The sequence below is a fragment of the Ammospiza nelsoni genome, chromosome 3 (genome assembly GCF_027579445.1).
Source record: "Ammospiza nelsoni isolate bAmmNel1 chromosome 3, bAmmNel1.pri, whole genome shotgun sequence".
In the NCBI taxonomy this organism is placed as follows: Eukaryota; Metazoa; Chordata; class Aves; order Passeriformes; family Passerellidae; genus Ammospiza; species Ammospiza nelsoni.
Genome location: NC_080635.1, coordinates 56,968,965 through 56,994,930, shown reverse-complemented (window position 1 = coordinate 56,994,930; position 25,966 = coordinate 56,968,965). Strand labels below are relative to the sequence as shown.

At 40.2% G+C, this 25,966-nt stretch overlaps 1 protein-coding gene across 1 annotated transcript in view; it reads left to right on the top strand.

Annotated features, from left to right (window-relative positions):
* The window catches only part of MTHFD1L (methylenetetrahydrofolate dehydrogenase (NADP+ dependent) 1 like), a 144,716-nt gene that overhangs the window by 85,900 nt on the left and 32,850 nt on the right, over window positions 1-25,966 (top strand). Inside the window, exons 24-25 of the mRNA XM_059469561.1 lie at window positions 8,706-8,813; window positions 10,258-10,410. Coding sequence (XP_059325544.1) covers window positions 8,706-8,813; window positions 10,258-10,410 — 261 coding nt within the window. The remainder of the gene's footprint in view (window positions 1-8,705; window positions 8,814-10,257; window positions 10,411-25,966) is intronic.

Here is a 25,966-nt window from a genome sequence, read left to right as displayed (position 1 = left end):
CAAGGATTTGTTTGACATTTGGTATGAGATGAACAAATATTTTTGGGGGCTTCAAATGAGAGTAGAATACCTCATATATGGTTTGGGGAGTGCCTGTGCGTGGCAGTCATTTCATGGATCAAATACAATACGTGACCTATGACAAGTAAATCCTGCACCATCTCCACTGTAAAAGTGTAAGAAAAGGACAGAAACAGAGTACCCTGGAATGCTTACAGTATTAAGAATTGCACAGGTCAGGGGGATTGGTTCAGGAGCAACAAGGAGTTTTCATATCATAGACTTCAGAGTTTATAACATAGGTTAAAATATTATTGGCAGTAATTGAAGTAAATACTTCAATTGTGTGGTTTTAGTATAGATTTTTGCCCCCTCTGCACAATAATCTCTATTAAGTTACCGTTGAGTTGGTTTCTTGCAGAGTGTTTCTCTTCAGTGTTTGAAGGATGGGTTTGTTTAAAAGGCCTCCTGAACTCTTTGTGAAATCATCTGTGGCGGTTTATTTTAATATATATTCTTGCTACATATGGAAAATATCAAAATATCAATCCTCTTATCACTGTTGACTTCCCTTCTGGGCTCAGTTTTCTTGAAGTATGGGTCTTTAAGTTGCAACAGAAAGCTATTACTCAAAATAAAGTTGACTGAACCATTAAAAGTGAGTTTAGATAAGCAGGGGGAGGAATGGAGAGGATGGAAACGCATCCCATTCCCAAATTTCCCTGGCTCCAGCGCCTGCTCTTGATCAGGAGAAGGGGGAAGCTGTGTTCCTCACTAACGCACGCCTGCTGAGTGACCTGCCTTCACTCTCCTGCCTCCTCTCTTCTGCTGTGGTGAGCTCTCCCTCGCCTTCGAGCAGCCCTCCTCAGCCTGGGATGGGAAGCATAGGTCTGAGGAAGGTTTTTGAGGGATACATTGCCCCTTCCTGCAAGTAGCTGGAGTGGAGTGGGCGCTGGGGAGATGGAAGAAAGGAGGACAGGCATTTGGCACGAGGCAGGATCAGCACATCTGGCTGCTCAGTGAGTTAGCACCGTCCCCTTCAAAAAATTACATGGTAACCTGACAAATATTATTGAAGAGCCTCAAATAACCAGATATATGCTGCACTGGAAAACTAAATTGGAGACTCTAAAGGTCACAAATGGGAGGGAAGAAAAGGGGTTGTTCCAGCCTTCCAAATTTGTCAGATGACAACCTTTTTTGACAGTGCTATGCCTTTAGGTAATATCATGACAAATGAAAATATTTCCAGGTTATACAGTGAAAGTTGATTGCACAAATATTTTGGCAGAGTGCAGTGCATTGCCTGGCCAGCCTGCAGAACAAAGGAGAACTTTCTCAGCTTGGGAGCAAGGTTGAGTAGCAGCACTTCTCAGAGAGGCATTCAAGCAGTGAGCAGCCTCAGCTCTGGTGTTTTTCTTTCCCTGCTGGGAGCATAATAATAGTTTGGGCAAATCTGGAGCATCTGAGTCTGGAGCTTTGTTTGCCCCTGCCTCTCTTTTGCTGTAGTGAGGTGGTGTGGGCTGTCACTTATCTCATTCCCTGCAGTCTTTGCTTCAGCTGTCACAGACAATGGGTCACTCAGAGGGCTCTAAGGGTAGCATCAAAACAGAGAAAACTGCCAGCAGCTGTTCTCTGTGCATTATTTTCTCTTCCATCCATGATCTCCAAAGCAAGAATGAGCTGTGAGTGATGGAGGAGGAAGAGCCCCTCAGTGGAGGACAAGGCTCCTTGGTGCATGTACTGCAAGAGGAGGAGCAGCTCAAAGAAGAAGGCACAGTCAGAAAGGTTCATGTGGTCTGTGTTTGAGGACACCAACCTCCAGGGGAATATCCCAAGGCAGAGTGTTTCTTATTGTTTGTAAACAGGAGTATTTTCTGTTTCCTCTACTAATACCACAGAGTTGCTAAGCCATGAAACCCATCCATTGTGCATCTGCTGTCACAGCAGCCCAGCAGACCTCTGCTCATTTGCCCAGGAAGCAAATAGCTTCTGTGTTGTTCTCTGTACAGCACAGAGTTCAGTCATGTGTGCCCCTAATGGAAAGTCCTTAGGTACTGCTGGGGTGGGAATAAATGAAATGGTCCTTACTGAAGCTTTTCCTAATAATTGATGGCAATCATTTCTCATCCTGAAATGCAGGCTGTGCTGCCCTGCACTGGATGCTGGGCTTTAAACTATTTCCCCCCTCCCCTCTAGTGCCAGTAAGACATCTAGCAACGAAGCCACATTAAAGAGGAATTCCATAGGTCTGTACCACCCACTCCTCCCACTCCCATCAAAGAGATTTCTGTGGAGTCTGGACACTTGTTTCACTGAATTGGGTGTTCTAGGGTTGGAAGCTATCTTCCTGCCACTCCATGTCTTTATTTGTGGATGTAGGCTCTTGACAGCCCTGTACTTTCATGATTGTTTTCATTATTTCCCTATTCTTTGCTTAGAACAATTTTCTTATGCACAGCTGGCATTTCAAAGTTGGGGAAATGGAAAATAAATCTCTAAGGCCACAGGCTTAGGTGTTGATTCACAAACTGTTTAGCTTGACTGAAAATGCTTTTCCACTAATTAAAAAAACCAACTCTCATCCTGTGCCAGCAAAGGAAGAGGAGTGCTAAAGACTTGGAAATCCTTTTGTCAGCCACAGATCTTCTGGAACCAGAATATACAGATTCTTTAATAAATGTGTTTTTATGTTATCCAAGGGAAAAGCTAGAAGTAGGAGTTTGAATGTGCAGAGTCAGCTATTGTTTTAGCACTGCACTCTGTCACCCCACACAGCACCTTCAGCCATACTCCCATCATGTTTTCATTTGGCAGCCTTCCCAAGAAGAGGAATGAGTGATGTCTGCATGCTGTTTCACTTAGCCAACCAGCAATTCTTCTTTATTGCTTTCAGTGAATGTGTAAGTTTAAAAAAAAAAGTGCCACTGCCTTGCATTTCAAATTATATTAAGAATTTCTGCTAAAACACAAACAGCTTAGTAACAGTGAGCCCAGAGGTTCTCACCTTATAATTAAACTGGTGATGTCATAATTAAAAATAGGCATTGAAGCTGAAGTGAATGTTTCAGGTACTTGAAATATTAAATGTGTAAGTTACAAGTAAATAGTGCTTTTGTATATTCTCTGGTTAAATGCATGTTTTTTCAACAGAATCACAGTTTTGTTGGAGAATAAAGTAGTTTTATGTTATATAAATGTGAAGGGATCCTGTCAGACAGTGCTTCAGTGTTGGGTATTCACTTATGGTGCTCCATTTAAACTAGACCAGGGCTTCTCTTGGAAGTGGGACTTACCTGCAACCTAGTGGGATGTAGTATGACTAGGGACTCACTGCTGTTGTCTCTGACTTTACAGAGATGTGTTCTGTTGGTGAGGAAGTCAGGAGGATGTTTAAAAGCAGAAGAAATTAAGGAGGAAGGGAATAGGGGTGGTTTTCAGCAGTCTCAGGGATTGGCTGTGTGGAGTTAAAAAGATTAGCTCCTTTCTCCAGTAGGGGAAGAGCTTAAAAAGTCAGGTGTCCAAATTAGGATGCAAAATGGAGATCTTGAGCATAGTCTCAGACCAGATGCCTGGTAATATGCATGCTTTGTTTCACTTCATACTGACTTTTGGCAGAGAGACTGATTTCAAGAATCCCAGCCAAGGTGTGTGTCCCTGCCCCAGCTCGCTTTTTCTGCTGGTACCTTTCAGTGCTCAGATTTGAACAGTTTGAGCAATTCTTCCTGCTTCACACGGGCTTTGCCTTTATGATAAGGTGGATGTGTGAACTGATATGGGGTTGCAATAGGGTTTTTTCCCTGGGCTATGTTTTGGCCTGGCTGACTGTCTCTGGTATGTGCAGCTGCACAAACAGCACTGCTGCCCTGGTTGCACTGGCACTTGGGTGACTGTGAGCAGCAGGGGATACCAGGGTGAAAGGAAGATCTGTTGTAGCTGGTCTGCTGTCCATGGAAATCCTTATCAAACCCTACATGAAAAACAGATAATCTGAAGTCAGCTGTTAGAAGTGAAGGAAGAGATGAAGGAAATGTGAGAAAAGGTTAGCAGAAATTAAGCACTATTCAATTATGTTTTAGTGAAAACATTGCTGTCGATAGTAAGGGAAGAAAGATTTTGTAATAAGCACCACCACTTGGCACTAATATTGTGTGTTGCAAGTGTGATGGACTGGAAGTGGCAGTATGGCTGGATGATAACACTGGTATGATTCGGTTTAGATAATCAAAACAGTCCTGGGAATGACAGGCTCTCACCTTTATCAGTGCTGATTTCATGGTTTAATCATTCTCTATCAAGTAATGAAATGTACAGCTACATAGATGCTGTTTTTGTGAAAGCAGTTTGTGCTTTAGCACTTGTTGTGCTTTAGCCTAGGAGATAATCTCATTTATGGTGTGGGTGCTTGGCAGCCTCAGCAAGCCTGTGTGTTTGTGCTTGCCTGAAAAGCAGCATATGGCTTTGGTAGCTCTAAATGTGTGAGATTTCAGAAGTGAACATTCTCTCTGGCAGGAGTGGCAAGATTGGTTGTTTCTGAGAGAATCTTAATAAATTGTCTGCAGATATTTCTATTGTGTCACCCTGAAGCATCCTCTTATATTCAATGTAAATTTACATAAATATTTTAAATTTACATAAGTATTTTATGACATCATTTTCTCAGGAAGCTGAAATTGAATTTGGAATGAATTCTCTGAAGCTGCCATAATTCCTTTAGCAGTAGTACTGATAGGTAGTTGCATATCTATAAAAGTCAGGTTCTGTCCAAATCTATAGTGTCTATTGTCTATCTGTCACCTAATCTTCACCTAAATCTACTTAGTTGTGCAACAGTCACAACTTTACATAGGGGAACTGAGAAGAGGGACAGCTTTTATTGCTGAACATAAATCTTTTATGCTTTTGACACTCTGGACATTTTACAACTCTCTTTCTCACCCTAGCTCTCCAGGTGGCAGAGGTGCTGTGAAATCAAGTTGTTGTTGATATGGGTGCATCAACACTCCCCATTAGAATTTTAATCCTCCTTTCCTTAAGACTCTTCTGGTGATGGCCTGCAAGTGGTTGCATCAGCACAGCTAAGGGTGCAGCACTGGAGTTTGCTAGTGGGAATGAACAACCAGTTCAGAAAATTCCTAAGGCCATTGTAAAAAATTCTCAGACAAAACAAGAAGTGAGAGATGGTGTGCTGCTCCTGGCCTGGACAGGGTTAATTTTTGCAGCAGTACAAAGGGGGCAGACCAGGAGGTTATTCTATACAACCTCACATCATGGGGGCAGGGGAAAAGGAGTTGCTTCCTGGGAGAAGGAATTCCTGGAGGGTCTTGGTGGGGACACTGAATTGGAGAGTATCATTCCCAAATCACAGCAGATGTGAAATTAATCTTTTTTTAAAGTATCTGAGATCTGTGGTTTCTGCTGGCAGACATTTGACCAAAGTATATAAGTCACAAACAGGTAGTTCACGATTTTTTTTTCTAAATAAGTCTGATACCAGCTGGAGCAACAATCCAGCATAAAATCCCCTAATGATTTAGTTACTTGTGCAATAGGAGTTTAATTTTTCAGCCCCCTTCTCCATGTGAATTAGCATTATTGCTACATATGGTGGATGTCTTTGCACCAAATCAGTGAGACTGTTTTGATAGTGAAGTGCTGAATAATCAACAGTTTTGTTGAAAACCTAAAGCTAAACAAGTGTCTTGTAAATCCAGGCTTCTGCTATGTAAAATGCCTCTTGAACAAGTAGAACTTCATTTCTGTTAAAATAACATTGTGGCACTTTCAAGCAAAATTAATTTTTATTTCCTGTGTAAAGCATTAGGTGTTTTTTAGCTTGGAAAACATTTCTTTAAATTAAAATGAAGTTTCCTAACAGTATTATTTGATAACTGAAACACAGGAAACTTTTTAGCTTGAAATGCCCTGATACACTGTGATTCTAAATAGATAATGCTTTAAAAATCACAATAAATACTAGGAAACAGGTGGATCCTTAGCATGGTGTAGTGTACTCCTTTCCCTACTCCTGAAACTTCAGGAAGGAAGCATATCTGAGAGTGTGCATGTGCATGGGCTGTGTTGATGTCCATAGCACATCTGTGCCTTCCTGCTGGTTTCTGTCTGAGTTTGGCTCAGCCAAGACTCATCTTGCCTCTGCTGAGGTTAAATAGGCTCAGACTCTCCTCTGACACCATGCGCACATTGCCTCACCTGTTTGTGTGAGCATGCCTGGCAAGAACATGATAGGCTCAGGAAACCACTTTTTTTTGCTATTCACACTCCCACATCTCCTTCCTCAATGGTGATTCTTCTGAGGTTACATTTGCCAAATTTGAGGTGTGGGTACTGACCCAAAAAGTATCTGAAATTCTGGTTAAAGAAAAAACAAGCCAGGAAAAAAGCCACAAACCATAAATCCACAGGGATATGCTTTGACTGTCCAGCTCAGACTCAGCCATGCAACACACTGCACATATCCCAGGAGAAGCAAAGTGCCACCACTGTCGTTAAAGCACTCTCCTCTGATATTAGCCAGAGCCCTGCTGGGTTTCTTTTGGAAAATACAGCTGTGGTCATTGGAAGGGGGCTGAAGGCACAGTAGTTACACGGCTGTCAAATTAGTTTGAAATGTTTTGACACAAATGCAAGTTGAATCTAAATGTCCATCTCCATCTCAGTGAATTTACTGAGGTTTAAGCAGAAAGCTGTTAGTTTCCATGTTGGCCTGCTGACAACAAGGAATGGAATTCCTTTTGCCTTTCCATTTGCCATTGCTGTTAGTCCTTTACTGCAAGCAAACAGCACCCAGAAGGCAAATTAACAGACATGTTTTGCATTTCTCCCACTGTGTTGAAAACTGCCATGGATATGAATGTACTTAATAATCACCCTGAGACAAATTTCATCTTGTGATGGCTGTCCATGACACTAAGTATTCCATTCAGCTTGCTGCTGCCAGGAATTATACCCAGGATATTTGCAATGTGCTATCTCCAGTCCTGATTAGATTAGATTTTCCTGCACTGCTTGGATTCCTGTAAAAAGCCTGTTGTTGGGAATGTGACATTATTCCACCCAATTAAGGTGCAGTAATTGTATCGTGAGGATGTTCAGAAAGTGCCTTGTGAAGCTTCTTTAAACCTGTCTTTGTAATTTCAGATCTGAGGGGGAATTTTAGCTGAGCCTTAGTAGCTTTTAACTGCCTTACATTTAAGGTACTTGGAAGTCTGGAGAGATTCTTTTCTTGTGATAACTCTGTTACTGAAGTTCTTTATTAATGTAAGCTTTATTTTTTCTAAAATTTAATCATAAATACAAAAAAGATTGGCCTGACACAAACCTTTCAACTGATATATCTTTGCAGAAAAAGAACTACTTCCAGACAGGTATTGCAAAAATGTGGTTAACTATGGAACTTCCTATAAATGCATCAGATAGGGTTCATTATTCACAAATTAATTAATTTCTTGCCTTTGTTGGAATAAAATTATACACTTCTATTTTGTGTCCTGGTGCTTTTTGAATTGCTTTTTGGATTGTATTTGTATTACCAAGTCTTCTTCCCCAAGTGATTATCTCTCTAGACTTTGTTTAGCACTTATTCCACAGGTGTTGTTAATTAAATATTCTACAAGTTACAGATGAGATATTCCCTTTAATATTGTACACATCTCTGGCCATCTGTAGTGAGCACAGAATTATCTGAACTCGTGGTAAGATGCCTCCTCCATCACCCTGTTCCTATTGAAAGAAGTCAGAGAGTGCCTTGTTTAAAATAGGCCAGAGGAGTCACAATTGCTGTCTCCTGGGTCATTAAAAACAAAAGGAAAGAGAACAAGGAAATAGGAAAGAGTTGTTTACTCTGAATACACAAAAATGATGGCACAAAAAGTAAATGCCTGATCTGAACACAAAAACCTGTTTCTTGAAAATATGTTAAGAGTTTTGTAACAGATTGAGTGTGAGAGTCTGCCTCTGCCTTCAAATAGAAGCTGTGAAGACAGAACTTGTTAAGTTTGAGCTGAATAACATGATGTGAATACTCTTGGAGACTGGGATTAAACTTAGTGACTTGGGGTTTCAAAATGAATTTTAGAATTCTTTCATATTATTTTTTTAAGTGTCCAAAGTGCTTTACAATATCATAGCTACAATTAAAAATATGCATGTTACAAAGGATAGGAGGTAAGAATAATAATAATGAAAGAAAACCACAATCAAAGGAGCAGTGATCAGGAATTTTCTGCTACAATTCCTCACTTCTCAGGGGAACCTTCCCTGATTCCTCCTACCTTGCTTTGTCTACTCATGTAGGTTATCTTTATTCTGAAATGAAACTTCCTTGTCTAGTGATCCCTGCTAACCTAGTGGAGATTGAGGTGTAGGGTATCTTTCACTCTCATAACTAGATGGAAGTAATTTTCTCCCCTCACTTCAGGTGAGCATAAGTTCACGTTGTCTCCTCTGTAATGCACAAATTGTGCAGCTTCCAAATTCCAAATGATGGAGTAGCTGAAATCACAGCTGTTAGTTCATGTACCTGTGGCTGTGTATCATATGCATCACCACTGCTCCTTACTTGTTCTTGTGCTTTAGCAAGAGATGAATGATTAAATGAGAGATTCAGAGACCTCACTCAGCAAACAAGATCCTAGTTTCTCTTGGCCAATGTTCATCCTTGTATTGTTTCCTTGTCTCTGCAGCTTCCTATTGTTGAAAAAATAAGGATCATTGCTCAGAAGGTATATGGAGCTCAGGATATCGAGTTGTCTCCTGCTGCCCAGTCTCAAGTTGATCGTTACACCCGGCAGGTAAGAGCACCAGGGAATTGTGTAGGCAAGTACACCAGGGAATTGTGCTGGATGTGAGTCTTGGGAAACATCAGGGTGTAAATGTTCTCAGACTGGAGTGTTCAGTCAAGCTTTGCTGAAAGGCATGAGCTTACCCATGGTAGTGAACTGTGGAGGTCAGTATGGGTTGCTTTGGATTTGGTAGGACAGAATGGTTTTAACCTTGAGGGCAATCTCCTGTGAGATATGAATGGAGTTCAGAATACTTCTGGGATTGTCCATGAAACTGTACTTTCTGTGCAGTTTGGGTTACTCCCCTAAACCTGACAACTGCGGATCTGCAAAAGTTGCTGCTAGCAAATGTAACCAATTTTAGCATAAGAGTGTTCATTTGTACCTGCAAAAAAGAGTTTGCAAACACAGTAAGACCTGTGCACAGCTATACACAATGATAACAAAGGTCCCAATATTTGTAAAATCTTTTGATTTCTTTCTGTTCCTATTCATAACTCCTACTTTCAAGGAGTTACGAATAGTAGAACATGAAATACATCATCTATCCTAACGCGTGTGAGAGCATGTTACAGTTTAAAAAGTTTTGAGACCATGTGGAGAGGTGAATGTGTTTATTGTAGTGGAATGGCTTCTGGACATAAATGTGGCTGGAGCCTTTCTGTCAGAAAATAGAAACAGTATGCCCAGGAAAAACTCCTGAGTAAACTTCAGCAGCTTGGTCAGACAAGCAGAAGTCCTTGGTCAGACAGGTGGACAGCCATCTTCCCTAAAATGCAAACTTCCTGAGAATTAATTTGATTTTTCTAAATGGAAAAGGTTACTTAGTGTACTGGAAGCTAAATAATCCATGCCCTTTTTTTTCCTGCTGTGATTCTCCAATCCATTTTTTAGTCTAAGTGTTAGTATATTAGGAAATATTCTCACAATGACACTTAAAGAGTTGTCAGCACTGGGCTGCAGAGACAATTCCCTGAAGTGCCACCTCTCCTCCTGGCCCTGTTTGTAAAAGAATTGAATAGAAGAGTGGAAGGTGCCTGACTCAAGATTAATCAATAACTTGGAGATAAATTATGGGCAGGGGGAGCTACTGAGGCACTTTTCCTGATTTTCTCCCACATTTTCAGTAATTAGCACTCTGACATTAGTGAAGGGGGTGCCATCACCTCATGCAGGTTTTGTCTTGTTTAAAAACAAAGAAAAAGAAAGCATCATGAGCACCATCTGTGTTTACTCTCAGGAAGACATTGATACCCTTAGAAAATCTTGGACCCTGAATCCTGGTCTCAAGTTGCTGACTGGATCATTAGAGCCCAAAGAGAACTGCTGTACGAGAGGTTTCTAGAAGATACTGATAGCAAAACAAAAACATAACGTGCCTTTACTGTGATTTTAAAAACATTTTTCTTTTCTTTCCCTTTTTTTTTTTTTTTTTTTTTTTTTTTTTTGTTAGGGATTTGGAAATCTTCCCATTTGCATGGCCAAAACTCACCTATCCCTCTCCCATCAGCCTGAGAGGAAGGGTGTTCCCACTGGTTTCATTTTGCCGATTAGCGATGTGCGAGCCAGCATTGGAGCTGGATTCATCTACCCTCTGGTAGGAACGGTGAGTGCAAAGCGTTCCACTCATTAACTCCCCTTTCACCCAGCTTGACAGGGAAGTGCATTTCCTGTTTACCTCTAAAAATAATGTGTAGAACCATGTGAGTTCTTGCTTTTGTATGATAATCTTATCCTCAAACCTTATGGAGCTCTGCTTTGATAGGAAAAGATAATCAAGAAAATGCAATGTCATATAAGAGCTTTGACTGTCGGGTCTGAGAGAATGGCTCTTGCTGTTGCTTCTGTTGCTGTTGTTTTTAGGTTAGTCTAGGGTGTTTAGGCACCCTAATGCCACAGAAAAATGAATTTACTTGTTGTTGCCTTTTCTTATTCAAATTACAGCCTTTGAATAACTAGTTAGATATTATTCTAAATTTTAAATCTTTATAATTACAACCCATTTCAATGCATTTAGATTAAAGGAATTTTGTTGGGAATAGAGTATGCTTAAAAGAATTGCTCTTCAGCTGATGAGCCTGATTTGCTCCCAGTCTTTGTGAACATCACTAGTGGTGCTGTCAAAGTAAGTTATGGTGGGAAGGGGTAGATTTTTAACTGCAGAAGTAATAGCACATTCCTTCTTCTTTATTAGAGATTTAAACAATGAGGTGCTAAAAAGAGACAATCATCATCCTTTCTTCCTATCCATCCTTACAAGTACAGACTGAGATTAGGAAGCTCCTGATATTTCTTCCCTTGCAGGCCTTATGGAAATAGCTGAGAAGTGAGTTGGCTCATGCCTTCTACCAACCACGCACATCTTCATCCAAACAGCAGTTGAACTGCATCTGACATCTCCTACCTAGAGTTATTACTTGCATGTCGCTGATTCATGGGATGGTGCTGGAGAAGGGATGCAAAAGCCATTGCATTTCCGGAAAGAGTACTCTCCCAATGTTATCTCATCTTCCCAGAGCACGGCCTGATTTCCTTGTGTAGCAGTACACTTAGGAAAGGTTGAAAGTTTCTAATCTATTGTTTTGAATTCCCTCCGAAACAATCAAGTGTTTGAAATGAGGAAGGAAGTACTTTCTGACCAGGAGGGTTCCTGGAGTTCAGGAAACTGTGTCACTTTAAGTCACTGGACTTGGGGATACGCTTTCCTTCTGCATGACCACATTATGCACATCCTCCAGAAGCAGAGCGCAGCTGTGTATTTAAATCATGTAAGACCAACTTCCAGTTACTGGTGACAGGGTTAAAATTTGTCAGAACTTTTAGTATCTCCTTCATGGCCTGGATTCAAGTTTGCACTGCAAGTTGTGTGTCATGAAGTTATGAGAAGGAGTGCATGTGAGTAATGGGCAGCAACTAATTCAAATCCATGAGGGAGCTTTTCTGTTGGATGTCAGAATGAATTATTCTTGGGTTGAGCTTTCTGAATGAGTCACACCCTGCATGCTTTGCTATAAACTAGCTGCAGTTCGGTGTCATAAATCCATAGAAACTGTCCATAGGAGCAGTATAAACCAAACCAAGGATTACCTCTTTCTGTTGCCATTTGGAAACCAAAAAATGAAGTTCTTTTGAGGGATATTTTGTATATGAGATTTCTTTTTGGAGGAGAGTGTAAAAAAGACGTTGAAGTTAGTTAGCCTGACTTTGGTGAGAAGCAGTATTAGCCATGGAACCTCTCCCATATCCTGAGCTGGGAAGGCAGTATAGCCTGTGTTATGTATTCCAAGAGAGTTTGTAGGCGAGGTGTTGTATAAACATAAGATGCCCAAGAGGTAAAAATGTAAATACATGGACATCGATCATTGGTTGTTTGGAAAAATATTGCTAATGCTCAGGAATGTAATGCTCAGGAATGTGGGACAGAACACTTCTTGGAACCATCACAATTGCTACAAATCAGAATGAATGAATGAATTTGAATGTATTCCTAACATCGTTAATGCACAGTTCTTTCTTTAGAATTAAATTATAGCAAGAGGTCCCACTTGCTGCCTTTCAGAGTGGAGAGTTGTGAGCATCATGAGACAAACTTTCATAATGTAATTGCACCACGACTTTCAAAACCACTTTTCTAATTTGTCACCTTCAGATTTTTTGTGCACGTTGTTGTCAGCAACTATGTCTGAGGGTTAGTGTTACTTTTTAAGTTGTGCAAGAAGAAATATTTTTGATGCCTAGCTTCAAAACTGAAAGCCTTCCCTTGGCATTTCTCTTACTAATAAAGCTATCTGAAAATGTCTGCAAGAACAAAGCAAGTATAAAAGGGCATGTCCTGAAGGCTTAGAGTGGTTGGAAGTCAATGTTGTGAGTAGAGGGATTACAGAAATCCCAGTGACAGCCTATGGTGAAAACATCCAGTCATGACAGTGGACTAGATTTCTTTACATAGGAAAAAAAGAAGGAGCATATAAATTTTTTTTCCCTTCCACTGCTTGCTGGCTAACTGTGTTTAACAGAGAGGTCCCTTAATACCTAAGCTGCTCAGAACCTTCTTATAACTAAGGCTTTTCTGATGGCAGGAAAAAAATACTATTTTTCATTAAAGTTGTAGCGATAATTCTGATGCTAATTAAATGTCAAACACCATTCTCAAAGCATATTCTTTACCAGGCAAACTTCTCATATTCTAACCTGTCAGAATTGATCAGTAAAGCAGGATGTCAAGAGTTCTGCTCCAATGTAATGGGGAAGAGCATTACAAATGAGAGAGATAACTACTGCTGAAAGATAATAAACTATCTGCAGTAATTAGCATTTGTAGTTCAGCCTTGTCACTAGCACATGCAAAGTAATGAGATTTGTATTTATCCCAGCTCTGATACACAGTGATTTTTTAAAAACTAAATATTTAGCATGTTGTCTTCATATTCTCTAAGCAATATTTGGTTTGTGTTATGGTTGGCTCCAGTTCCCATACAGCATGGAAGTCTTTCCAGGAAAAATGAGCTGAGCCTTATCAGAGGAAATCAGCAGTGAAACAAGAGGTGCATTTAATTAACACTGGCACAGCTTTTATCCAAGTTCTCTGAGACCATGACCCAGAGGGCTACATCACTCTCACAGGTGGACTGTTGACATCATTGCTTGGCTTAACAGAGTGATGGCAGGAAAGCTGCTGGAGTATATGTAGGAAACCAGTGAGGTCATTCACTAGCAATGCTTGGGTGGGGAGTTATTAGATTTTTTGTAGTTTGTGTGTTTCTCTCCACACCCACCCAAAAAGCCATAGCAGTTTTGTGCTTTCTCACATTCAGCCACATTTCCATTGTTCCTTTTCATGTGAGTTGCAAGAATGCAGGAAGGTCATAGAAATAAAACCTGTTGCCTTTTGCCTTTGGGAAGTGATGCTACCAAATCACTGCTGCAGGAAATAAATCAGTGTTTGCGTCACAGTGAGATTTTTAAGCACGTACTGCTCTTCTCCAGCCATGCACTTTCATTTCAATGGGTTAAAATTACAGGCACGGTCACTCTGAAAATATGTGGAGCCTTTGGAGTCATGGCCAGCTTCCAAATTCTCACAATGAACTGACATCCTTCAGATATCAACATATCTGAAGAAAGGTCAACCTATTACAGAAATATTTTTCTCCTCATAGAGAAAGAAGTTCAAGTCTCTGGAGCTAGTGCTGAAACTATATCCCCTTGGAAGGAACTCTTTGGGTGACCCAGTGTAGTTTGAAATCAGTGCATGGGAGGAACAAAGCTCTAGCTCACTTGTGGGTGAGAGCCAGGACTGCCCTGCCAAAATATTACCTGGATATAGTAAGAGGGAAGAGACCTCACAAGTAAATATTTTTATTAATACTTTCAGAAGGAAAATACTGTTCCCCATTGAATTAATATCTTCTTTCTTAGTGCTTAAGAGCTTATTAAGTTTGGAGAGTGTGTATTGAACATAAGGTGGAGTCCAGGCCACCTGAAGTGAAATTGCAGTTTTTCAGTAGTGCATGATGCTCAGATTGCCTCCAAACTGTCATTTTGTCACTTTTTTCAGGTGCTTTTATGGAACAGATGAATAATAATTGTTTGATTGCTCAACTCATCCTGATGATCTATGTAACACAGGGTAGCATTTCAAAAACATAAGTGATGGTGAGGTTTATATTTGCTTTGTAAAACATTTAGCTTGCAGTTCAATTTTGTATTGTTTACAAAGCATTTAAGCTCTGCTAGGTATTCAGACCACTCTTGGTCCAAAAAAATGTCCCTGGGATGTGGCATTTGGCCTTGTATAGTTGCTGTGCTGTGCTGTAGCAGTGCTCAGAACAGCTAGGTGTGAAAGCTAGGTGTTCACAGACTCTGTGGGCTGGTTTTGAGATAACTGCAAAAAATGCATAGTGAGAGTAACTGCAATGAGAGTAAAGGAAAGTCATAAAGTTCACCTCATGTAGGAAAGTAGGTTAACAATTGTTTAGTTCTAAACTGGAAATTGGTAACAGGGAAAGAAAAGCTGCCCTCTGTTAGATGCTGTGCCTTTGTATCTATCACAGTAGGTGATAGATGAGGGACAGGGGTTTTCTGAATTACAAAGGCTGCATCATTCCTGTCCAGTGACCAGCTATGCACACATGGAAATGCTGAATGATGTTCTGCTTGGGGGAAGGCTGAGGAATTATTCAGGATAGGGTTGATGGGCTGGGGGTGACCATATAGGTATGATTGATGGCTGGAAGTGAGGGTGGGGACAGTCACCCTCAGTCTGTTGTGTCTAAAAGCCAAAGGCTGAGAGGTTAGTTAGTAGGCTGAGGTTAGTGTAATAACAGAAAATCCACTTCTGGCCCTTGGTGGATTGCATGATGTGGTTGTGATGATATTGGGGTGGCCAGAGAGGGGAGGGTCTCTGTAGATGAGGCAGAAATAGTCCTAAGTGAATGATTTAGCTGAAGGGCTAAGGAAAAAGTTGTAAATTATAATGGAATGGTTTGCCTTTGCAAACATCCCAGGTGTGTGGACTGTGAGGCAGTTAAAATTCAAGGATGGCAGTGTCCAGTTGTGAACACAAGTAGGAATAGAGGATTGAGGGCAGGATTGAAGAGATGGGATTGGCTGGAAAGGAAAAAACTGAGTTGTACTGATGGGAGGAGATACCTGTGAAATGATTTGGAGACACATCCAAGATGTACATGGAGATCTGGAAGAGGACACTGACATAAAAGCCATGAAGGTTAAAGAGCTTGGAAGATGTTCTAAAAGCATTAGTTAAACAATGAGATGACCTAAGATCTGGGCAGAAGAAGTCATGTGAGTAATGAATGTAGTTACAGGAGAGCAGAACATGCCTTGCTGATGACTAAGGATTTTTTTTTTACATTTAAGAGGAAAAGAGTAGAGGTCAGCTGGCTTGAAAATGTTATTATAATTTCTGTAACTTTTGAAAGGGAATAGAAAAGAATGTATTTAAAAGGTAGAAATTTCCATATAGTCTGTGTATTTACTGTTTACTTCACCTGATTTAAACTGATGTGGATAAACCAGTGCTTGTTGGAAATACAGAGTAAATATACTTTGCTTTGGATCACTGTACCTCCATGTCATGGCTGTGACACAGGAATAGGGTAAAATACTCCCTTACAACATGAAACAACACCCAAAAAACCCTACAAACCAACCTCTCTTCCTCCTCTGCTGTATCTTGACAGATAATAAAGGCAAGACACTTACTTAGATTTTGTGTAGTTCATGCTGTCACTCTTGGCTGCTGTTTGTTTGCTAGTAAGCATTATTTAACCTACATCATAATAATGTACCATATATTGCCTCTTCTGAATGAAAGTCCCTGTCCCATTGCTGGCCAGATTGAATTTTTAGCTTATTATTGCCTTTTTCCACCTAACCTTACACTCCTTGAAGGCCAGCACTTGTAGTTAGAGAAATGAATGAATGGTTTTGATTTGTTTTCTACTGAGAAGAAAAAAGAAGTTTTGTAGGTGTGTGTGTGTTATTCAGTGAACTGAATTGTTGAAGAAAACCTGGTTTTTTTGGGACAGAGTGAAATCACTAAATAACATATCAAATAAGAAAATAGACCCTGTGGTTTGGTAAGCAATTTCATGTTTAGTTTTGATGAGATTTTTTCTTACTATAACTTTCATTTTAAGCAATTCTTGTATTGCTCCTGTGAAATTATTTCTTTGTATCCAGTGTCCACTATTTTCCAAAATAATTTTCCCATCTTACCATGTTTTAAGTCTTTTCAGAGAGTTTTTTATGCAAATGTTTAAATTTGGTTTTAAATAAAATTAACTTTTTACTGACAAAAATGAACAAAGTGTATTTCTTGTATCAATCAGGTTTCCTTTGTCATCTTTTCCAAGTATATTATATTGAATACATCCATAGAAATGTAACATTATGTTTAAGCTCTTAGACATGTCAGTGTTAACCTAAAGTAGTTTATCTGAATAGGTAAACTTAAAACTTATTTACAAGTACAAGAGGCGACTTTCATGTTTCACTTTAGCCAGAAAAAGTTTCAGACTCATCCCCTGAAAATGCATTTTGACGGTCTCCCATCTCTTGAGGGAATTTTTCCTAACCTCCTTTGCTTTACATGTGAAAGGGCATGGAAGGTGTGGTGGATCAGAGCTCAGAGCAGCTGCAGAGGAGTTTCCCAGGCTGGTGTGCCAGGCTCAGGAGTGCTGGAGCTGATGTTCTCAGTTTAGAGGAGCTGACTCGGCACAGCAGCCCCGGCAGCACGGATTCACTGATCACGGGCACTGCCTGGCCAGTGCAGACACGTTTGAGCAATGCAGGAACCAAGAGAATTCATTGTGCTCTGGAACAGTTTTGTTCATGGTGGTTGTGAATGTCTTGCTCTCATCAGAGCTGGGAAGTTGTATGTAATGAACTCAGTGCAGCTTAGGCGTGCAGATGCCATCAGTGCAGGCAAATGGGAACCACCTGGAGTGCACGTGGAGCCAAAGGCACACCTCTGGGAAAGCATCCTTTGCTCAGGGCCTTCAGGAAGCCTGGGAGTCATTAAGATCCTACCTGTGATCATAACCAGTTTGGGTATGTCTTCTCTCTGTTTCATTCCCTTGTCTCTGATTTACAGTCCATGATCCCCATAAGAATGGATATGGCTGCATCAGTTAAAAAGGAAAAAACAAGAGACTGATAATCCATATGGAGAGTAGGACTCTTTAAATGATGTACATTAGCTTATTTGCTCAGGGCTTGCCTTTAACAAAGATGTATCAGTTAAAAGTGGGAAGTGCAATTTGGACAGAAGCCAGCACCAGTTTTGGACAACTGCCCTTGGATTTTATGCATGACCTCAGAGAAGAAATAGGGATGTTGCAGTGGGAATGCAGGCACGTGCAAGTCTGAGCAGTCAGTGAGTGCCTCTTGCTGGGTGTTCTGCAGGGCAGAGAGGGAAACAGGTGGGTGAATCGTGGCAGCCTCTCTGTGCTGCAGCAGTGCTGCCTGCCCACCCTGGTCCAGCCTGCAGCTCTGACCCTGCTGGCTGGCACACCTGATGTGTCCAGAGCAGGTAAATGGGTTTGCTTCAGAGCTCATCCAATCAGCTTGGCACGTGTGGACTTTGATCAGATGTGAAGAGCTCAAAAATCAGTTTATGGAATGCCTTGAAAGAGTAGTGTTAAGGGTTAGATTATGCTATCTATGTGCAAGATGTACAGACTTAAACATTAGAGAGGGCAGCCAGGGATTTCTTCCCCATTCGTGATATTTTGGGTGACTTGCTGTGGGAAGAGGCTGATGCTGCCAGACAGAGGAGTCACTGAATCTGATTGCTTTGGGGCAGGATGGGTATTGCTGCTGCCTGTCATGGTTCAGTGTGGTAGCAGCAGCCATCCTTCATTCCAGCTTTCTGCTGTTCCTCTGTATAGGAAAAAAATGAAATTATGTTTCATGCTCTCTATTTTTGCTTCAGCCTGATAAGCTTCCTCAGTTGAAGAAACTGAATTTTCTGAAAAGGTTCTCAGTGGCTCAAATGTGAAATTTAGATATCCAGCCGTTCATTAAGGAATAAGTAGTTACTTTTTAAAACTATGTGCAATTTTTTTGAGAGGCTATCTTATGCTCACCTAAAGGAAAAAAACCATTGTCCTTTCAACATTTGTACAGATGCACTTTCAAATGCTGATTTGTAAATTTTAAAAAGATTGATTCCTTGATAGCAGCAAAAAACTTTACAGTTTGGATCAAGTGAGTGAATTTTTTCCAGCCTGTCCAGTAAGACAAACTATCTAGCAGATGTAGATAGCTGTACATTTGAGCTTGGCAACTTACTGTTACTGAAACTCTAAAAATGATTTAAGGCTAATAAGCAGGAACCTAGCTGGAGGCTGCAAGTCTGTGACTGAACAGTTTTATTGAGTTCTGGATAAAAAAGGTGAAAGATGTTTTGAATTTAATAGTATTCCCAGCAACTTACTGTCTTTTGTTAAATTGTGACATATAAAATAAACAGCATGCTAATTAACATTAAAGAGGGATGAATATTTGTGCCTTCTGGTCAAAGGACTATCCTTGTTAAAACGGGAAATGAACTCTGATTTCCTTTTTTTAAGTATTTTCTCCATAAACTTTGTATGACAATGTGAGGTTAAAAATAGGTTACAATTTTAGACAGTAAAATATATATCTATTATTAGTTAACAAATAGCTTTTATGGGGAAGGAAGGACATTTTCCAGATTGTTTTATATTGAAATAAATGCATCCTGCATTTGTTATGCACAAAATAGTATTTACTGAGAAATTAGAAACTAAGCTTCTCTATTTTATTATGTTGTGACATGGACTGTAGAAGCTGTAATCCTCAACATTTAGGTACTGTCTCTTTGTATTAGTAATTTGCTAGACAAGCAAAATTTTTACTTTTTTTAAAAATAAGGAGTCCAGAAGTACAAACAGTAAGGTCCCCCTGACAATTCTGGGACAGGACCATGAATAAAATTCACAATTTCCTGGCCTACAAAATCATGAGATGTTTATGTCTAAGAATGTGAAGAATCAGCATGGGGTATTTCCATTGGAGTAGGCTGACCTACATTCTGTGCACAATGCTAAAAGATAAAGTTATGCTGCTACTCCTCCCCTACTCCACCCACCCACCCACATAAAAATCCTACAGTATTTCCTGAGATATTCCTCATGTGTCCTTATTTTTAAAAATACAAAATGTACAAATGCTGGCATGCTGAATTTTCCTTTTGATAAGTGGTAATGGGTTTGCTTTGAAAAGAACTATCTTTCTTCACTTATGAAATTATGAAATGCCATGAATAGAGCATTACCTTGTGACCAACTTGGCCTCACATCAAGTCCTGTGTGCAGTTTTGGGTGCCACATTAAAAAAAAAAGTTATAAAGCTATTAGAGAGCATCCAGAGGAGAGCTGTGAAGTTGGTGATGGGTGTGGAGCAGAAACCTTATGAGGAGCAGCTGAAATCACTTGGTTTCTGAAATGAACAGCAGAGGAGACTGGGGGGAAGACCTCATTGCAGTCAGTAGCTTCCTCTCTCTGGTGGCCAGTGCCAGGACCCGAGGGAATGCAGGAAGGAGTGTCAGGAGAGTATTCCCAATGAAACATGCCTGACAGTGCTGCCATCTGGGACAGCTGCAAAAGATCCGAGATGTGGCACCAGATGGGTGGGTGTTCACTTTGACAGCAAAGTTTGGCTTCTTTGAGGTAATTTTGGCCCTTACCTCCATAACCATCCAGTGGATGATAATCCCATGCTAGCTTGACACTTTACAGGTTAGTGCCTGGCAGCTGGACATTCAGCTTTTCTTAAAGTCATATAAAAATGCCTGATACAAATGAAACAGTCTTTTTAACTGGTTTCACATTTTTAATAATGTTTTTAAGAACATGTCGAAGTTTGGAGCTAGTAGGCTAAACAGTTTCTCTCTAGGGATTCCATATTTTCAGAAGATAAAATTCTGTAATTGCATGATATTTTAGGCTGGAGTGCCTGACCACAGCATCTTTGTTTAATAACCATGTTTCTTTAGACAACATAAGGAGCTGGGCTTTAGGCTTAATAAGAAAAGGTAGTGACATGAAGAAATTCAGAATGAACTATTCAGTCATATATAAGAATGTTGCAATTGGAAAGAAAGTATTTTAGAAATATTGAAGTTCTGCACGAGCTGTCCTACTTCAAGACCAGAAATGCTCTGAAGACTTTGAGTCTAAAGTTAACCTCAGTCAGAGTACATGCTTTCAGGAAAAGTAGCGAGAATTAGGTAATCAGGTCATGGTTCCTTTTCTGCTCAGCTGCTCAGGGACTATTTTTTCATGTCACTTTTTTACAGGTTTTTACTTCACTTTTTTTAGTTGGAGACTACATGTCTACAGCAATTTTAAAAGCATGGTCGAGTCCAAATCAACTGTTTCTTTTTTTTACAAATATGCAAAATGACATAAAGATACTAATTTTTAATCATCATTTAGCAACCAACACATCAATTATTAAATATGTGGAGGCTCGTGATAGTTGCAAAAATATCATTTATATCCCCTTCAATCTTTAGAAAATCTTGCTCTGCTTCTCCTTAAATTCTGGTTTTATACTCAAAAGCAGTCTGTAAAGGAGCACTGTGTGTGTGTGGATGAGAAAGCTGCATTGTTGTATGGGAAAGGATTTCTTCATAACTCTCACTGAAGTGGCAAATCTTTTGGATCTTGTAAGGCATCTACCAGGCTGACACCCTACAAACACTGAATATTGAGTGTGTCTTGAGGTAGCCTTCTGGTTTTAGTGTCGCAATCAAATGAGCATATTATAAGCAAAAGCAGCAAAGAAATGTAGAAAATGTGTTTGCCTTTTAGTAAATCATCAGTAAGCTCTTACACTGAGATGGTCTGGTTTTGTTACTTGCTCACTCAGTAAAAACAACCAGTAGACTGAGGCTGGAAGAACTATGACAATTTGTCACCTGTAGAAACCTGTTGTAGTGTTTCTAGTCTTTTTTAAGATTAACTTAGATAAGTGAAAATAAGTCTCCTGGCTGATTTTACTTTTCACTTACATTTTTTCACAAAACAGCATGAAATTCAACACCACTTAAGAGTTCCTGCTTGACTCCTTATTTTCAGTCAGCCCTGAGGGGCACAAGTACTGCTGGAGAAGTGTACCTGGGGACACCTGAGACAGGTGGAATCTCAGTGGTGTTGATTTATATTACACTTTTTTTTCTTTTAGCCAATGCTGTTTATAACATAATATGACAAATGCACCCCGAAAAAGAAGTGGTTAACATCACATAGGTGATACCACTGAGTTGTTTTTTCCCAGTTCCATTTGCAACATTTGCCTCATGCTGCTCAGAAGTTACTGCATTTGCACAGCTCTCAAAAACTGCTGGGGCTCACTGCTAATCTGAGAGTTTGTGCAAGGAAGCTGCATGACAAAGCTGTGACTTTTACCTTTCTTTGATTCGTGAAATAGCCCAAAATACAGGGGTCTGTGGTTGTTTTCCTGGAAAACAGAAGCTAGTTTGGTATCTTACATGCAGTGCTGTTAATATTATATTATAGATGCCCGATTTCCCTGCTCACAGTAGAGTTCCCTTGTGAGCATCTCCAGGCTTCATTCAGCCAGTGGTTGTTCAGAAGGCTGTCCTGCAGATTTTTCTCACCATCCAGCTCATGGTTTCGGCTCAGATCCAATTTCAAGGTTTCCAAGAGTGTTACTACTATGCAGGATATGTGCCTGTTTGAACGGATGTTGATATATAGATAGTGCTTCTGGTCTCCTATAATTTTACTCTTTTCGTAGAATCACAGAATCAGTCTGGAAAAGATCTCTGAGATCATGAATTTCAACCTGCCACCTAACATCACCTTGTCAACTATGCCATGGCACTGAGTGCCTCCTTCAGGGACGGTGACTCCACCACCTCCCTGGGAAGTCCAATCCAATTTCTAATCACCCTTTCTGTCAAGAAATTCCTCATAATATCCAAACTGAACCTCTCCTTGTGCAGCTTGAGGCTATATCCTCTCCTCCTGTTGCTGGTTGCCTGGGAGCAGAGGCCAAGCCCTGCCTGGGTGCAGCCTCCTTTCAGGGAGTTGTGGGGAGCAGTAATGTCACCCCTGAGCCTCCTTTTCTCCAGATTAAACACCCCCAGCTCCCTCAGTTGCTCATCAGACTTGTGCTCCAGACCCTTCACCAGCTCTGTTGCCTTTCTCTGGGCTCACTCCAGCACCTCGATGTCCTTCCTGTAGTGAGGGGCCTGGGACTGGACAGAGCACTCAGGGCCTCACTATGGGGGAGTAATCACTTCCCTGCTCCACCTGGCCGTACTGTTGCTGATTCAGGGTGCCACTGACCCTCCTTGGCCACCTCATGTTCAGCTTCTGTTGTTGAGCGCCCCCAGGTCCTTCTGTTTGGGCAGCTTTCCAGCTGCTGTCCCCCCAGCCCGTGGTACTGCCTGGGCTTATTGTGTCCCAGGTGTAGGACACGGCACTTGAACCTTGCTGAACTTCTGTAAATGCCCATTCACACCCAGCCTCAACAGGAGCATTCCTGCTCTTGAATGCCCTGTATCACTATTCAGAGGAAATGTATTTGCTATACAGATCAGTTCCTATTCATCTTTGCCATTGACCAGCATTTTTTGAGTGGTGTCTCTTTCTTGTTGGAAGTGTTTTAAGGATTTCTGTGTATTTATGTTGAAAAGACAGTTTTCCACCCATTGGTTTATACATGTTTGACTTAATTCATGATGTTATTACTGGAGGTGGAGTGCAATGAATGAAGCAGTCATCATGTGATGTAAGAATTTCCTTATAAGTACAGAAAAATGTAAATTGTGGGAATGAATTTGTTGATAGAAGGGTGCTTTTAGTTTGATCATCAGGTATTTGTGGAAAATTTCCCTGTAACTGGAGAGATTTCTGCTGACAGTTGAGAGTATGAGGAGTCATCATTCTGTTGTTTCCCCAGATTTTGTTTGGATTGTGGACTGAATTGAAAATGTATGCATTGTTTTACCCATTAAACCATGCCTTTGTTGTGCTCAGTTTTAGTACATGTCATTGCAGCAAATTGATGTGATTTTGATAGATTATAGATTTGATAGACTTATGATAGCTGAATATCTTATCTTCATTATAGTGGTCAAGAGCTTAATTTTTTTCCTCCTTTTTTCATCCTTTCCACCTCTTCCTTCTTTTTTTTTTTTTTTTCTCCTTCCTCTCACTTTTTTTTCTCTCTTTTTTCCTCCTGGGAGCTGTTTTGGCACCTGGAGGCAGTTTTTATTTTGACACATTTGACATAAAGGATGGGATGTGTCCAGTTTGGGAAGCAGAAAAGCTAGTGGAGGAAAAAAAATTGAACCATTGCAGTGCAGAAATTAAGAATATTCTTTCTGGTCCTTCAAGTATAAATAGTTTTCGGTTTCAGTTCAGGATATGCATGAGAATAAATTTCAATTAAAGGGCTTTATTTAAGTGGAGAGAATTTAGCTGTGTTGTTGGAGCCATAAAACTTAACATTTTGTGGAAACAAAATGGCAAACAAAATTATGGCATACATTAAACATAGAATGTGTAATTTACAACTTTAGGAATCCAGCCAAGAGGGAGTTGTATATTAAAAAAACAACAAAAAAACCCCCAAACAACAAAACCAACTAATAACCACATACATGCTGTTCTTGGGATCAGTCCTGGACTGAAAAACATGTGTATCCAAATGTGGGATTTTTCTGTGTGGTCAGAATTTCAAGATGTGCATGCCAATATTCCCAAGTTCATTCAAGGAATGAAGGTGTTTCCATGTGCCAGCAGCATCTGTGCAGAAGAGCAGGAACGTGAATACCCTGAAAATGTGTGTTGTTGCCTCCCTCCTTCTGCCTGTGTAGGTGTAAAGGGGAGGCTTGCTGGCCCCATCTCTGTGTCTCTCAAATCCCCATTTTACTCCTTGAGCATGAAGTGTTACATCCCTTTGCATTAGAGTCACTGTCTCTTGTTCTTCCAGGCTCCTCAGAAAGGACAGAGGGTGGGGACGGAGGTCAGTTAGGAGACTTCTGGCTTCTTCCAGGCAAGAGTGAGCCAGGGAATGTACTGAATGAAAGGTGTGTTCTCAATAGTACTTGCTTGAGCAGTAAGCAGCTTTTACATCCTAAATTCAATCTCTGAAAGTCCTGAACTTCTCATGATCTTCAGCTCTCTGCTCCAGCTCTCCTTCAACATGTTGTGTTGCTGTTTATGGGCTGGTGTTGCTGGCTCTCTCTTAACTCAGACCTAACCTCTGGAAACCAAGGCACTCTGCTGTATTAAGGCTCCTGCCAAATGTGATTCTTGGAAGACATAATGTAGCTTTTGCCACAGAATGAGCTCCCACTTTTTTAAATTGTTTTGGTAAATTGTACTTTGCCCTCCAGTAAAGTTTATTCTGTAGTTTAGTGAAAAGTAACAAAAAAAAGTAGAAGGGCAATTTGTGTGAAGCCTCAAGGAATTTCTTGTGGATAAATTCCTAGAAAAAGTTGACAAATTAAAGGAAAGTTTGGAGGAAAGGTTGCCAAGTGCATAAAATACATTTGCTTTCATTGTAAAATGAATTCAAACCTTCAGCTAAATCAATTTTAACTGTAGTGTAAAGATCTCTCTTGTTTGGGCCAGTGCTGTTGGTTGTGTTGCATTAGTATGTCATTTTGCATGAGGTAAAATTACCTGCAGGACCATATTAAATTGAAATTGCTACACTTGTTTGTAAATTGAGGAGACACCCACAGCCATTCAGAGGAAGACAATCTGAATCTGTTCTCTCTGTGATGCCGTCGTTAGGTCTGCTTTTCTAAATAGATGGGTTAGTGTGCTCATCACCAGTGCAGGTCATGGGGAAGCATTGCCAAATAGTTTGTATTCACTTTGTTCCATGTGTGTAATAAGTCTGATGCAACTTACTGCAGTGAGAAATTCCAAAGATAAATCTACTCTACTGAGGAAGTGTTAAAAGCAGCTGCTACAGGACAGGAGTTTCTTACAAACGATGAACGAACCTGCAGAAGCTGTTTTAAACCAACAGAAAACTAACAAAACTCTATGGATTTTTGTACTTTTATGGAAAAATAACTAAGTTAAGAGCTAATTGACTTTTTTGTGTCCAAAGATAAAATGGGAAAGAATATGCCTGTTTTTTAGTTTGTGTATCCTGTGATGCACTTCAGTCCAACTGTGAAAGTAAATATAGGAGGCATAGACTTTCAGAGGAAATTAGCTGCTGAAATTTATTTTTTTTAATCTGTAAAAATAATGAAAGAAAACCATTTCCAAAAAAGAGGGGGGAAAGGCAATCAGGTGTTTCTGCCTTTTCACAATCTCTAAATAATGTTATTTTCAGCCCTACATAATTCTAACAGCTCTATATAATTTCCATGGAAGAAAAGATTAATTACATTTTAAATTATCTGGCTTTGGATGCAATGGCATATTGATTCCTAATTCCACTGAGAATGGATTTTAAGATGCATATGATAAATTCTTAATAAGTAGTTCTTTACTGCAGCTTTAAAAATGCAGTTCTCAGAAACCCTCGGTATCTTCAAATTCCTTTCCTTGTTTGCTTTGGCTATTTAGACTTTGAGGTCTTCAAAATTGGAATTTCTCCTAGATCACAGG